Source organism: Nelumbo nucifera, chromosome 5 (assembly GCF_055504915.1).
Source record: "Nelumbo nucifera cultivar China Antique chromosome 5, China Antique-T2T, whole genome shotgun sequence".
In the NCBI taxonomy this organism is placed as follows: domain Eukaryota; kingdom Viridiplantae; phylum Streptophyta; class Magnoliopsida; order Proteales; family Nelumbonaceae; genus Nelumbo; species Nelumbo nucifera.
In genome coordinates, this window is record NC_142653.1 from 54,630,598 (window position 1) to 54,647,174 (window position 16,577).

The window sequence follows — 16,577 nt, forward strand, 5'->3', positions numbered from 1 at the left end:
AACATGTTTCCATTTTTTGTTTTAAGAAACAACTCGTTTTCAACCCAGATAGTTTTAATTTATTTTTTGAAATTTATAATAGTAAAAAACAATTCACAATTCACATTGAAGAACACCCCAACCATGGGTTGAGGGATTTTCAGGATGTTGTGGTAAGCAACTTAAATTCACGTTTTAATTAAAAGCTAATTAACCACAGAATTGTAAAAATACTGAAAATATTAATAATTACCATACATTCTGCACTTAATATTGTGTAATAAGCATATGCAGGCTCTCTGCAGAGCTGTAGATACAGCCACCACCCCAACATTCATTTAGCAACAGAGTTTCATGGTAATAGAATCTTTAATAGCATAATTACTTGGATATAGGCATATAGCAACATCAAACAGAGATCTGATCTCTGAATAGTATAAAACATAATTTTAGCCATATCACTTGCTAAAGTCCAGACATATTAAGAGAGAACCTAAAGAAAAGCATAACATAGTAGGAACTTGAGGCAGAGATCTCAGAAACCACCACGCAGACGAAGGACAAGGTGAAGGGTGGACTCCTTCTGAATGTTATAATCAGCCAATGTGCGACCATCTTCGAGCTGCTTCCCAGCAAAGATGAGCCTCTGCTGATCTGGTGGGATCCCCTCTTTGTCTTGGATCTTAGCCTTCACATTGTCGATGGTGTCTGAACTCTCAACCTCAAGGGTGATCGTCTTCCCAGTCAGGGTCTTCACAAAAATCTGCATTCCACCGCGAAGCCTGAGCACCAAGTGCAGCGTAGACTCCTTCTGTATGTTGTAATCAGCCAAGGTGCGACCATCCTCGAGCTGCTTTCCGGCAAAAATGAGCCTCTGCTGATCTGGTGGGATACCCTCTTTGTCCTGAATCTTCGCCTTCACATTGTCAATGGTATCCGAGCTCTCAACCTCCAGGGTGATGGTTTTCCCAGTTAGAGTCTTCACGAATATCTGCATTCCACCACGGAGTCGGAGGACAAGGTGAAGCGTTGATTCCTTCTGAATATTGTAATCTGCAAGGGTCCGGCCATCCTCAAGCTGCTTTCCAGCAAAGATGAGCCTCTGCTGGTCCGGTGGAATTCCCTCCTTGTCTTGAATCTTTGCCTTGACATTGTCAATGGTGTCTGAGCTCTCAACTTCAAGCGTGATAGTCTTTCCAGTCAGAGTCTTAACGAAGATCTGCATCCCCCCACGAAGACGAAGTACCAAATGCAGGGTGGATTCCTTCTGGATGTTGTAATCTGCAAGGGTCCGACCATCCTCAAGCTGCTTCCCGGCAAAGATGAGCCTCTGCTGGTCAGGTGGGATCCCTTCTTTGTCCTGGATCTTTGCCTTTACATTGTCAATTGTATCAGAGCTCTCAACCTCGAGAGTGATGGTCTTTCCAGTCAGAGTCTTGACGAAGATCTGCATCCCCCCACGAAGTCGAAGTACCAAATGGAGGGTGGATTCCTTCTGGATGTTGTAATCTGCAAGGGTCCGACCATCCTCAAGCTGCTTTCCGGCAAAGATGAGCCTCTGCTGGTCAGGTGGAATCCCTTCTTTGTCCTGGATCTTTGCCTTTACATTGTCAATTGTATCAGAGCTCTCAACCTCGAGAGTGATAGTCTTGCCAGTCAACGTCTTGACAAAGATCTGCATACCCCCACGAAGACGGAGGACCAGATGCAAGGTAGACTCCTTCTGGATGTTGTAATCAGCCAAAGTACGACCATCCTCGAGCTGCTTTCCGGCAAAAATTAGCCTTTGCTGGTCTGGGGGAATGCCCTCCTTATCCTGAATTTTTGCCTTGACGTTATCAATCGTATCAGAGCTCTCAACTTCAAGAGTGATTGTTTTTCCGGTTAGAGTCTTGACAAAGATTTGCATTCCACCCCTCAGACGGAGAACAAGGTGGAGGGTGGACTCCTTCTGGATGTTGTAATCAGCCAACGTCCGACCATCCTCGAGCTGTTTCCCAGCGAAGATCAACCTCTGCTGGTCTGGGGGGATTCCCTCCTTGTCTTGGATTTTAGCCTTTACATTATCAATGGTGTCAGAGCTCTCAACTTCGAGAGTGATAGTCTTTCCAGTGAGTGTCTTAACAAAGATCTGCATCTGTAGAAGGAACAAGGAGAAACAAAAATCAGCAAACGGAAAAAGACCTCAACCATTAACAAAAAACATCTCCAACATCTAAAACATTCAGCAGCATAAACAAATGATTGTAAGGGTAAATCCCAACAGAAGGATCTGTCAAACCCATCATCGAAGCCAAGTCCATCAAGTGCATGGACTGAACAGAAAAATCAAAAATCTTGCAAACCCATCGGATTGTCAGAAAACATATCCAGCAAGGTGAAGTAAAATTTTCTATTCTTAATATCGTAAAGAATATTACATGACTCGATTCACCAGCGATCACAAAGGTTAAAACAGAAAACCCAAAAATTACACATCGTTTCACGAATCTTGCAACAAAACCAAGAGAAGTACACTAGGAAGCAACGAAAACTTATTAAAAATAAACCGATATCAAATATCTTTTCGTATGGATCAGACGAAACAAACCGAATCTAGGGAAGATAAAAGGACAAAAAACACCTTATCTACAGATTACAAGAAGCCAAAGATCGGAATCATGAAGAAAGGCCGCATATGCTTCCATGTAGAAGGCGCAGAGAACAAGAGCAGAAATATAATTAAAATTTTACAGATTCAAAAATCAAAATTCATCTGCCTATTTATGGTGAAGAAATTAGTAATTAAACAAAAAAACGACTAGGCCTAGATGATAAAAGGAAAAGAAAAACCAGAAAGTAGAATAAGAAAAGAAGAAAACAGAAGAAGCGGGTCGATTCAAGGGAAAATCAGATCACAACAAGAACTACATAAACAAGAAAAACAAACCAATATCATCAAAGGAAAGAAAGAGATCTTGATCAGGAACCCTCACCTTGAAAGCTGTAGAGAGAAGGAACCCTCACCCTTTTTTTTCAAAGAAAGAGAAAGAAGACGAACACAAGGTAAAAGGGACAAGAGCAACCCCCTTTTATAGTGGAGCTCCTTGTTTGGTTGAATCGGTGACCGAACCTCCTAACCAATACAAATCATCCACGCTCCGCTTTTTATCTATGGATTTTCGAAATAGTCGGTCTCGAGGATTGGATGGCTGTGATAGATGCCACGTATATGAACGATGACTTTGGATTTCTCACCTGGTGGGCCCACATAGTTATTGGATCCGAACCTAGGTCCACAAACCACAATACAATGGATCAGTCATCAGCCTCCAATTTTTGTTTTTTTGTCTTCTTTGGGTGGGCGATAAGAAAGGATAAATTCATTCGTGGGGCACTGCACATAAGTCCGGCAAAGCCCAGGTTGAAAGTTGAAAGCTATCAAAAGGCCCCATTGGTAAAACGGTGAGCCCAACCCATAGTTTTGAAGGAATTGCCCAGCCCAATTGGTAAACTAAAGCGGGTAAAAGTAAAAAGGACCTGAATAGACCTGTTTATGGGCCGGGGTCAGCCAGGCTCGGGCCTTTGCTATTCGTTAACAGAAATTTTTCAGGAATCCGCCCCGATCAATGGGCCTACAATTTAGGCCCGAGCCCAGCCCTCATAAAAAACCCAAAATCCGGGTCCGAATCCACAATTTGACTTGGGAGTGAGAGAATTGTGCCTGAGTTAATCGGTTCCTGAGAGTCTAAGAGTGAAAATGAAAACTGAGAAAGCAAGAAGATAGAAGATGAAAATAGTGCCAACCAGAGAGAGAGAGAGAGACAATCTAGTTCTGGTGGTGCCCATTGCCAATGCCTAAGTTTGTAGAGTGAAAAACGATGCACCTGGGTTCGTTGGTTCTAAGAGTCCAAGAGTGAGAAACTGAGAATGAGAAGAAAAGTGAGAAGATAGGAGATGAAAAAGGTGCCAACCGGAGAGAGAGAGAGAGAGAGATGACCTAGTTCCAGTGGCACTGGCCACCAGTGCCTAAGTTTGTAGAGTGAAAACAATGCACCTGGGTTCGTCAGTTCTGAGAGTCTGAGAGTGAAAAACTGAGAATAAGAAGAAAAGTGAGAAGAATTTAGGATTAGGGTTAGGCGGTTTAGGAATTTAGTGTTTAAACTATATAAAAGTTGGGTCAGGCTTTTTTAACAAATCCTGAGCCTGGCTCAAAAAATCGAGTCGGGCTTTTAGGCCCAAAGTCAAGCCCGCAAGCTAAAACTCATGTTCAAGCCCATCCAGGGACTACGCTGGCCCATCAAGCTACCCGGCCCTAGACAGGTCTAGACCTGATATTATTCCATTAATAGCCAAGTTTGGGAGTGTTATTTGAAAAATAATTTTTTATTGAATAAATATTTAAAAATAAGTTATTATTCTAATAAACATTTATAATCATTTGGTGAAATCTCACTTATTTTAAACGGGGTAGTATATGTATTTTAAAAAATGAGTCGTTGTTGGTCAAGATGGGCCAAAAAAGAAATAAGAACTTAAAAATAAGTCCAAAATCTAAACCTGGCCTGTGTATCTATATATCTTTTTTTTATAAAAATATTTATCTTAATATTTATGTATCTATCTCCTTCAACTTATATATCTACTAGTCGAGTGATGCATAGACTTTGTTAAGAGAAATTAAAGATAAAAAGAGTCTTGTGATATTTGTAAATGAGCTAAATTAGATAAATCCATCCTAAGATTTATTTTGGGTTATGTATTGTTTGATAAAGGGTAAATTGCAAACACCTTTTGTATTATGGGGTTTGTGACAAAGACCCCTGTATTTTGTTTTGCAACAAAAACTCTCCCTATGTGAAACAAAGACCCTCTTCCATTAGCCTTCCGTTGAAATACATTGTTACAATATTTTTTATACCTATATCACCCTTATAATTAAATATTTGGAAAAAAATATAATTTATCTTCTCCGACTTTACCATACACAAACAGCAATTTTTGGTAGCTATTGCAACGGCGGCAGACTTCTGAAGTCCTCCCTCCCTTTCCCTTTCTCTCCTTTCCCCTGATCTCTCTTCTTTTCTCTCCTCCCTTTCTTCTTCCCGGAAAAAAACACAGCAGATATTGAGCACGAAGCTCAGTCCCAACACCATCGCAACTGATCCACTGATTGAGCACGAGAGAGACAGGAGGGAAGGGAGGGAAAGCCAGAAAGGGGCGAATATGGGCATCACTTCGGAATGGGACAAGGAGGTTTTAAGCCTTCCAACAGAACTTCGGTGACTGATTGGGCATCACTTTAAAAGAAACATACTACAATATTAACCGACTGCTAGTTAATCCCAAGTCCTCTTGTTTAGAACGGCCAAGAACAACTGCAACCAAGTATGGAAATAACGACACTACCCTGTCTTCATCAGAGCTTAGATCAGTTCTGAACAAACATTATAGTCTCCTATTTTTTTATATCTTCTCCAAATGTACAATCTAGAGCTCTGAACTTCTACCACGATGTGGAGGCAGTGACGGAGGAATTAGATTATAATTCCGGTGAGTGCTACATCCTAGCGAATTCTCTACAGGCAACACGGCCCGATCGGCGATCCGTAGCTCCACCGCTTGAAAGGCTACTTCGTGCTGGCCACAAGGGATGGCTTCGCAGTTCGGGTAGGCTTTACCGGCTGCGGCCTCGCTGTAAGCACCGGGAACTCCCTGGTAAGCGACACGAAGCTGGGAGCCGTGCATCAGAGCGGGAGAGAGATCGATAATGGTCAGAGGCTTAGGGAGATTCTCGATGGGGACAAGATCTAGCGTTTTGTGACCATTAACGGCAGTTAAGTCAGCATTGCCACTCTTCTCCGTCTCCTGCTGTTGGTTAACGACCTTGCTAGAAAGGATGGCGCAGGAACTCTGCCAATCGTGTCGGTTGGAGCCGACGCTGCCTAGAAGTTGGAGGAGTCGAGGCGGTGGATACTAAATGCTCCCTTCTGGCTTTCCCTCCCTCCCTCCCCCTCTGTCTCTCTCGTGCTCAATCACTGGATCAGCTACAATGTTGTTGGGGGAGAGAGAGAGGAAGAGAGAGGGAGGACTTCGGAAGTCCGTTGCCGCTTTAACAGCTACCACCACCGCTGCTCGTGTATCATTTTTCTCCCAATTGTTATTACAAGGGTAATATTACAACGGCGGATTTCAACGGAAGGGGATTTTTGTCTCAAGGTTATAATGCAAGGGGTCTTTGTCGCAAAATAAAGTACAAGGGGACTTTTGTCACAGACCCTATAGTACAAGGGGTCTTTATGGTTAGGAGATGGTTGAGTTGGTCACTACTCACTAGATATCCTTATGATCAAACCCACAAAATACAAGGTCTTTGTGGTTAGGTCCATGGATGTTTCGTGCTACCCTTGTATTGTGAATTATGTAATATAAAAAGAAAATTGTATTATATTTTACTAGATATTTTACATTTTTAAATTGAATTTACATGGATTTTATTTTATTTTTATAAATATCTATTGCAATGGATAGGCTTTGTGCTAGATCCCCCGCCAACAAATTACATTCCAACAACCTACCAACATGATCCGACACTATATATCTGATACATGGCAGGTCCCACTTTTATGGTGGGTCCCAGTTTCATGGTGAGATGTACAATCTTAGATCAAGTTGGTAGGGTGTTGGAATGTGTTTTCTTGGCAGGAGATAGATCCCAACTCGGCTTTGTTAATTATTTTTAAATTGAATTTACATGGATTTTAATTTTATTAATAAATTTGTATGATCTTAATAAAATTAATATTTTTTGTTATTTTATTAATAGTTTTTGCTATTCTAAAAACATTAAATGGATTTTAAATTTTATTAATATAATTAACATATAATTTTATTTTATAAGTTATTGTTAGATAAATTTGCATTGGTTTTTATTATGTTAAAGTAAAATTTAAATTAATGAAAATTATTAAGTTACTAAGTTAAATAAGCTATTAGTTAATAATAATTTAAAAACATACAGTTATTAAATTAATTATAAGTAATTAAGTTAGTAACTTAATTTTATTATTTTTAAAGATTGTAGGTTAATAGAGCAATTTGAGATATAGTTTTTTTATTTGATACGAGAGAGGAAACGTTTTACATAATAATCTGAAAAGAATAAAGGGGCTCATATACAATACCTGTTTTAATATGGGTCATTGATTAACGTATGAAACTACTAAATTAATATCTAACTAAACAAATAATCCATCTGTTTTCCAAAAGTTAAAGCAAACCTTAAATTAATATCAATAATTATATGTAGTTCCTTTTCTTTGGTTTTGATATGTACATTATTGTTCTTGCTTAACAAGTCTGTTAATAATGCCAAACAGGCCATAATGTAGATCGACTTTTGCATTTATATGTGATTTGGTTACTCTATTGGGTCAATGAAAATGGGTCAAATGTAATCCATTATGGTCCTCTTCCTTACCCACAGTATTTATCTTTACATAAAATATTATATATGAACCTTTTGAGAGAAAATGAAGTGAAAAGAGCCCTATGACATTAAGCCCAATTCGAGTTGTATTGGGTTAAGATCTAGTTGGGCTTGGGTTGATAAATTTGGGCTTAACCTTTTCCTAGACCTGAGCCTAAAGGGTTGCATTTTAAGATTGGGCCTAGGTTGACTTATAAACCAACCCAACCCACCTGAGTTGCATCCCTAGTTCTTTATTTGGTTAGTAAACAAGTTGAATAATTCATTTTTTAGAAGGTGTTAATCAATTTATTGAATAAAATAATTAATTTCATAATAAATTAACGCTAACTAAATTATTAGGTTAGTAAAGGTTACTTTGGTTAATTAATTAATTTAGTTTAGTGAAATTCAATTTTTGATAATTTAATTATTTGATATTATACATTTGTGATAGGTTAGTTAGCCAATCATTAGATAATAATTAAGTTACTTTTAAGTTAATTATGGGATAATTATGTTACTTGATTTTTTAAAACCAATTAAGTTTTGTTTCATTTTTAAGCCTCTTTAAATTATTTTCCGCTAAAACATAATAATTTAATTTAAGATAATGAAGTAAGAGAGATGCATATATTTAAGGGATTTTTAGGAGAGAGTTATTAGGAATATGAGAAGTGGGTTGAGATTAGGGGTGTAAATGGATCGAAATCGAATCGGATTAGGCAATATTCGAATTCGAATCCGAGAAAAAAGAGGGGTAATGATTTGGCAAATTAGGAGTGGTTAGAATGGGAAAAAAGAGGGGTAATGATTTGGCAAATTAGGAGTGGTTAGAATGGGAAGGGAGAGAGAATTAAGGGGAATGCAAGAAAAGGAGTTTGAAAAAAAGGAGAGGCCATGTGATGTGGATAACCTTACTTTATATATATATATATATATAATAGTGGATTTCAACGTGAAACAATGTCGTTTTAATAGTATTTCTCTTTTCCTAAGAAGATGGCCCTTGAATCTACTCTCAAAAATGTCATTTTAACAAAAATAATGTTGAATTGCTCCCCCCTAAAAAAACAATGTGTCACTTTAATAAAGCAAAAACAACAACAACGTTTTCTAAGTTGCAATGGGAGAAAATGTGAATACTCATTAAAAATGCTAAAACTAGTATTTCTCTTTTCCCCCTCACTTTACTTCAAATCCACTCTAGAAACAAAAGTGTTGATTTGTACAATTTATATTCAATTTGCAAATACGAAAAAAAAAAAAAAAACATACAATAGAGTAAAAAACAACTCTATCTCAAAACTAACTAATACTATAAGATAAAAAATTTAATGTAAATAAAGCATTATGCATAGTACAAAGTATTGAAAAACTCTAAGAACAAAACAAATAAATAAAGGTCATTGTTATATAAAGAAAATGCCAAGGTGTTTATTGTATTCTAATAGCATAGTATATGCAAAGTCAAATTATTGACAAACACTTAAAAAACGAGAGGTAAAATTTAGTGTAACTAAAACAAAATATATGCACTTATATTTTATCACCATGAAAATATGACTATTGAAGAAATGCTCATTGATTATATTCTTAGTTTATAATATTTAGAAACAAAAGAAAAATTACAAAAATATAACAAATAAAACATGATCTATAATTTGCTCAAAGTATTCATTGATTCAATTCTTGGAAATTTTTTTAGTCATAATTGTCGTGTTGCTTTTTTTTTTTTTTTGACTTGTTGTTCTTTTCATTTCTCTTGTTTCTCACATTCCTTTTGCAAGGTCATGTTGGTTAGCAAATTCTTGGAGACATTTGAAAATTGTGCCACATCTAATACTTTTCACGACGTTCAATGCAAATGTCACCAATACCAAACTTTTCATGGCATTTGCTTTAACTTTTGATGACATTTAATGAAATGTTGCGAAAAGTGCTTTGGTGATTATTTTTTAAATTATTATTAATATTAATTAATTTTTTTTAGTTTTTTTCAATTAACTTGGAAGTATTTATATTAATATTAAATAGTTAATTATTGAATTTTATTATTTTATTGATTATTGTAATCAAATATTAATTATAATCCCATTTTCAATTAAAATTATTTTGAATATTGAAATGGAATTAAATTTGTCCAATTTATAATTAATTATAATTATAATATTTATATATTAATTGTATTTAATTTAAATTACTTAAAAAGTTATAGTAATGGTACAGAATAAAATGGCATAATTTTTTTCAATTACTGATGTAACCGTTTCTGGTCACATACCAATTTTTTTTGTGATGTACCAATTTTTTGGCTAAGTACCTCGTCATTTGACCTGCTCCTAGGCGGCCTATAACTCAGAGGATGGTGGAGCTCCCTAGTGTAGTGCAACCCAACTGCCCTCTGCATGAGGTGATCTTCTCTCCTTTGTAGGTGGCGGGAGTTGAGGGACCTGCGAGAACTCCATCTTTTCCTCATCTTTTTAGGCGGCGGGTGTTAAGGAACCTGCGATAACTGAATCAGTGGACCCGGGGGTGTTTACCCAGCGGGGACTCTCCAATGCCTAAGTTAGCATTCCGATTGTAAGGAGCTTGGAGAGAAATGAGAGAGCTAAAGAGCATGGATTACCTCCATTTTTTCATTCTCTCCCTCCATTTTTTCATTCTCTCCCCTTTGTCTTTGGGGGTCGGAGTCCTTATATAGTAGTGTCCTGTCAAATCAGGCATAATAGCCTCTGTCAAGTCAGGCGTAACTGCCTCTGTCTCTCTGCCACAACTGTTACTGCCAGAGCTAAGGTGGCGGGTGCAGGCGACTGCTGCAGAGTACGGCTCTGCCAGTCAAGGGACAGCTCTCAGGACTAGCAGGCACGGTGCCGCCTAGCGAGAGACGTGGGCGCAGGCCTCCGGATCTGCCAGGTACGGTTGTCAGGTAGGAGATCTTCCTGCAATACGCCGAGCTGCCCCTAAGTGCTGAGTTGCTTGTAAGTGCCGAGCTGCCCCTAAGTGGCGAGCTCTTCGTAAGAAGCCAGACTGCCTGCGGAGTGGCCAGCTGCCTATGCCGAGCTACCTGTAAGTGCTGAGCTGCCCCTAAGTGGTGAGCTCTTCGTAAGACGCCAGGCTGCCTGCGGAGTGGCCAGCTGCCTGTGGCGAGCTGCCTATGCCGAGCTGCCCCTAGCTATACTGAGCTGCCCGAGCTGTGCCGAGCTGCCCAGTTGTCAAGATGCTATACTTGATTTGCATGAGGTGCCAGGTGTCACAATTTCACTGGAGGGCCAAATCCGCCCTCATCACTTACCATTAGTAATTGGTTGCAAAAGGGAAAATTATGGTTAAATAAGCTCTAATAATAATTATTAATTAATTATATATTAAATATTATTTTAATTAATTATTATTGAATAATTTATGAATTAAAATTCTTTTTTAGTAATTTATATTTTATTAGTAATTATCAATTAATCAATTGACTATTTAACCTTGAAGGCTTGCTTGTAGCTAAGGATGGCAATATATATAGGCCTGATTTGGTGTAGGTTTGCCTCAACTTTAACTCGACTCTCTCCAATGTTCTCATGTAAACACAACCTGAGCCAACTCAATAACATGTAATTTTCAAACTAGCCCAGCTTAATAGGGTTCAATCTAATTTCAACTTGACCCTATCCACAATCTTTTAATTTTATTTTTGTTTATTTGACAAAAAATCTTTTAATTTTATTTTTATAATATATTTTTGAAAACTTAAAAGCAATTTATTTAATCCAAACCCTATCTATCCAAAATGAGTCAGCAAGTGATGTTGGGTTAGATTGAAGTTCAAGTTACGGTCGAGGCTGAAAAGTTTGAACATAACTTAAGTTCGGGTTGGGTTAAGATTAAGGCCTTGGTTAGGGATGGCAATTTTCCCCATCCTTAATGGGTATTCGGGCTCCCCGACCCGATGGGGTCGGGGATGGAGGGTACTTTGGCGGGGTTGGGGTCGAGGATGGGGCTACCCCTGAATCCCTGATCGGGGACGGGGACAGGGACGGGAAATGCAATCCCCGCCCCGGCCCATCCCCGATTAATATATATAATTATGTATTTATATAATATAATATTATATATAATAATAATTATTATTCGTTTTTTAAAAGATTAAAACTTGAAAAACACTTAAACAGTAAAAGGCTTGCCAGCTCATCTTTGATAGAACCCTAGGTTTCTCTTCCTTCGTCAGTTCATCTTCATCGCTGATTCGCCGACCGCCGACCATCGTCATTGACTATCGCCACTCACCCATCGCTTCAGACATCGGACAAAAGATAGAGATAATCGAGTCTCGACAAAGGATAGAGAAGAGATACTCAAAGAAGAGTTTCAGTTCGTTAATCTTCCTTCAACCTTCATCATCGTTGCCAACCACCGTCGTCGTCGCCTCGCTCTTCAGATTCTCTCTCATCGCCGACCTCAGCTCTCGAAACGGTCCTCTCTCTCTCTCTCTCTCTCTCTCTCTCATTCTGAGTCTCTTAGAGACTCAAACTCAGTCTCTAGTTCATTGGGGATGGAGGGGGGATTCCTTTCCCCACCGAGGATTGGGGGTCGGGGATGGGGAATGTAGTCCTTGCCCCGAACCCGCCCTGTTGCCATTCCTAGCCTTGGTCAACATGACCATACGAGCCCCCCACTCCCTCGAGAATGGGATTCCCATTCAAGATGCTTTCTCAAAAAAGTCAACTAACTCTTCACAAATAAAAAAAAAAACAATATTAATAAAATATAACCAAAATTATAATACATTAGTAATTAAATGACAATAAAGTATTGTGAACATAATAAAATAAAATTTTAATAAAATAATAATGATAAATAAAAAACAAGAAATTATTATTTAAACTAATTATAAAATGTTAGTAGAGAGTAATAACAAAACAATAATATATTAATAAAATGTAATTAATTTAGTAATTATTTAATAATAATATAATAATAAAATAATAAAACAATAATAATTAAATGCTAATAAAACTAAAACAAAATTAAAAATTTTCAGTTGATTCTAAGTAACTCTGATGAACCAAACGACAACAATTAGAATCTGGCTAGATTTCCTATCTAAACCAAATAGGTGTTGGGAATAGGTCATTCCAATTCTAATTCTAGGGATTTCGATTCTGATTCCAATCTTGATCTTGATTGTGGATCAAATGGACCCATAAAAAAGTTGCGGAAGGAGGATTGAATTCCATCCTAGCTCAATATCAACTTGGGTTAGGGTTAGTGTTAACAGGTTCCAAATCTCATGATAGGTTAAGGGTTTACTTGAACTTGACCTAGCTTGCCTCAGGCGCATCAGCCTAAACCCAAACTCAGTCCAAATTGAATCGGTGTCAAAGAATCAATGTTTTGTATTATTTATTAATTAAATAGTTAATTGATTAATGCTAACAATTAGTTATTTGATTATGAATTAATTGAATATTAAATATCACTTTAATTAATTTTGATTATTAATTAATTAATCAGTAGGGTTGCAAATAAGTCAGATCCAATCCAATAAGAAGCAGATTTGGATGCCCCTCTTAATGCTAACAAATCGGATTGGATAAAAAAAAAAGCTGATCCGTTAACAAATCGAATTCGAATATAGACCAATCCAATCTGTCATGACTTGATTTGATCCATTAGTTATGAAATATTATATATTATATATTATTTACGAATTATATATATATATATATATATATATATATATTCTGTATATTATTTATGTATTATATATTTTAATATATTATTATATTATATAAATATAATATATTATTTATATTACATCATCAAGTTTTTTATTACAATTATAATAAAATCAGATATACGATAATATATTCGATTTGAAATTGAATCATACTATTGAAAATCCAATAGATTTTTATTAGTCGGATTTTCTTAACAGATTGGATCAAATATGCCCTTATCGAATTTGATATGATCCGTTTGCAACCCTATTAATCAGTAATGTTTTACATTATTGTGGATTTTATTATTATTATTATCTATTAATTATTAGTAATTTATTACTTAATTATCTAATTAATTAATTAGTTAATGAAAGAAGGGGGAACTTAGGTTGTAGTCATAGGAGCATAAATGGAATGGGAATGATTATATTGTGGTCCTTGCTAGCTCTAGGTTACCATATTAATTTTAAACCATTCCCATTTAATAAAATACAGTGGAGCGGGGGGTACAAAAAGTCATTTAGCTAATGTTTTTGAATGAATTTTTTAAAAAAAAAAGTTCTTGAATGAAACCCTAAGCGGCTAACGATAAGCCTAATCCACCAAAACCACCAAAAGAGGGAAAAACATTTCATTCCCCCTTTTTTTTCTCTACTAATGGGAATTCATGCGGTGCACGAGATTTATTAAGAGAAAGCTAAATAATAAAAAGAGTTATACACTAAAATACCCCTTATAGTTTCATGGATTTACTAAAATCTACCTTATAGTTAGCATTTTACTAAAACACCACTTATAATTTGCAATGGATTTAATCAATCTTCCATTAGATGACAATGAAAAATGATAGTGTTGACCCTAATGTTCATTTAAATAAATTTAATCAAAAGAAAATAAAAATAAAAATTTCATTTTTTCCCTTAATAAGACATGTGCAACCACTCTATTGGCTACATTTGTTCAATTTTATTTTTTATATAAAAAAAAGTTAGGGGTATTTTTGGAATAAAAAATCATAGGCCTAAGGGCAAAACAAACACTCCATAATGAAATCGTAGGCCTAAGGCCCCGACCTCCACTCTGAAATTAACCTCCATCCCCGATCCCTAATGGGGATGGATTCCCCGTGGGGACCCGAATCCCTAAAATGTTTTCAGATAATAGTATTTTTTAAAATAAATAAAAATTATAAATTATAAATAATATTTTAAATATATTTTGATATATATAATATAATATAATATAAATAGCATTTAATACACAGACACACACACACACACACACACACACACACATATATATATATACCTCAATCCCCATCCCCAACCCCATTGGGTCGAGGAAGTCAGGTCCCGTTGGGGATGGGAAAAATTACCATTCCTAAAAGTGTGTTCTAATAAATAACCCTAATAGAAATACATAAGAGTATACAATTGTCTTATATTTTCAACTTTTTAAATAATTAATAATTATTCATATTTTATATACTACTTTTAATAATTTTTTTATAATACAAAAATAAAAATAATTAATTTCAGTTAAGTTTATTTATCAAACTGATGAAACCAACCAACCCAATTAACTCGACCCAAGTTGGTCGATTTTCTAGTATTTTATGTTGGCTTTGGTTAAAAAGTTTTTCAATTTGACCAAGTTGGATCAACTCCACTTTGGCCATTTGTAAGCCGACCAAAATCGAATGACCTAACCATGGATATATATATAATTTTAATATGAAAAAGTGGGACTTTTCCCATATTTCTTAGTCTAAAATGTTTTATATCATAAATCTATTTTTTAAATTTATTATTTAATAATCACACTGTAATTTTTAAAATTAAATTAAAATTTTAAGTTTAAATCTTTTGAATAGACTGACTAAACCAAAAAATCGACCTAAACCAATATAACATGAATGGATCGGTTTTCACAAAAGGTTAGTTAGTTTCAGTTGACCAACTCCTTAACTTGACCAGGTCAATTTGGTTGGCCAAATAGCCTACAAGCACATTAAACCAACTCATGAACACTCATAATTTTAGCTAAATTAATAGTTTTATCTCTAATAAATAACAATAGTTTAATCTCCCATAATTATTAAAAATTTATAGCCAAAATACACAATTATTGAAAATATATTGATAATGAAAACTATAATAATAACAAAAATTACAAAAATACAATAAGCACTAAAAGTATATTAACTTAGTCAATAAATACATTAAGTACAATAAATTAAATTTAAAAATTTCAATAATAGTAATTTAATATTCAATAATTAAAGAAAGTTTTCTATTAAATAACTTAACAAAATAAATTTATACATACTTATTGAAAATACATTTATCACAAAAGACAATAAATATTAATTTTAGTATATATAATTATATAATAAATATAGGTTAAGAGTTTAAATTATTATTAATAAATATTATTATTTTTAAGTTATTTTCTCGAATTATTACTTGATATAAGTGAAATTAATTATTTACAATATTATGTAAAAATATTAAATTATTATTAATTGCAATATTTTTTTATAACTATTTTTCTACTTTTTAGATTTTTTTTAAATTTACTACATAATTTATTTATTTTAACTATTATAATCTAGTTATGTTAAATATTTTGGTATTTAAAATACTTAGTTATTTAAATACTTAAATAATATGTAAAATATTTAAATGTTAAAATATTAATTATTTATTGAATTTAATTTCCATAAAACCATAATTTATACTATGATTACATAATTTGATTATTTAATTTGTAATATATTAAATTATTATTAATTTAAATATTATGTTATAATTATTTTTCTACTTTGAAGATTTTTTTTTTAAATTTATTACATAATTGCATTATTTTAACTATTTAAAATCTAGTTATGATAAATATTTAGTTATTTAAATATTTAAATAATCTATAATATATTTAAAAATTTTTGTTATTTAAATTTTATTTATTTAAAGCTATTACATATTATTAAATATTTAAAAAACATTTAAATTGATAATCCAGAAAAAAACATAATTTAAATTGTTAGTACATAATTTCGTGATTTACTTTGTAACAATAAAAAAAAAATATTTTTTGTGTGGTTAATAAATATTTTAAAGTTATTTTATAATTTTGTTAGAATATTTAAATAATTTTTAAATTTTTTAATCCAAACTTTCTTTAAATAGATATAGATAAAAAGTATGAGAGAGGATAAATAGAAATTAGAGATAATTTTGGAGATAAATAGGAATTAGAGATAATTTAGAAGATAAATAGGAATCATAGATAATTTTAGAGAAAGTGGGGGATAGTGGGGGAGGTAGTTTAGGAGTAATTTTAGGAGAAGATATTATTTAGGTTATTGGGAAAGTGCATCTCATTGGTTGTTTAAAAAACCAATGAGATATTCTAATATATATATATGCTGACATGCT

At 34.3% G+C, this 16,577-nt stretch overlaps 1 protein-coding gene across 1 annotated transcript; it reads right to left on the reverse strand.

Moving 5' to 3' along the window:
- Window positions 1-329: 329 nt before the first annotated feature.
- Window positions 330-3,095, reverse strand: LOC104596763 (polyubiquitin-like). Its single transcript, XM_010258042.3, has 2 exons — window positions 2,955-3,095; window positions 330-2,116 (listed from the first exon to the last, which is right to left on the reverse strand). The coding sequence occupies exon 2, from the start codon at window positions 2,114-2,116 to the stop codon at window positions 515-517; it is 1,602 nt and encodes a 533-aa protein (XP_010256344.1). The 5' UTR covers window positions 2,955-3,095; the 3' UTR covers window positions 330-514.
- Between the last annotated feature and the right edge of the window lie 13,482 nt (window positions 3,096-16,577).

Bases quoted from the DNA above. Each gene is read 5' to 3' on its own strand.
- LOC104596763 (XM_010258042.3), bottom strand. From the start codon at position 2,116: ATGCAGATCTTTGTTAAGACACTCACTGGAAAGACTATCACTCTCGAA.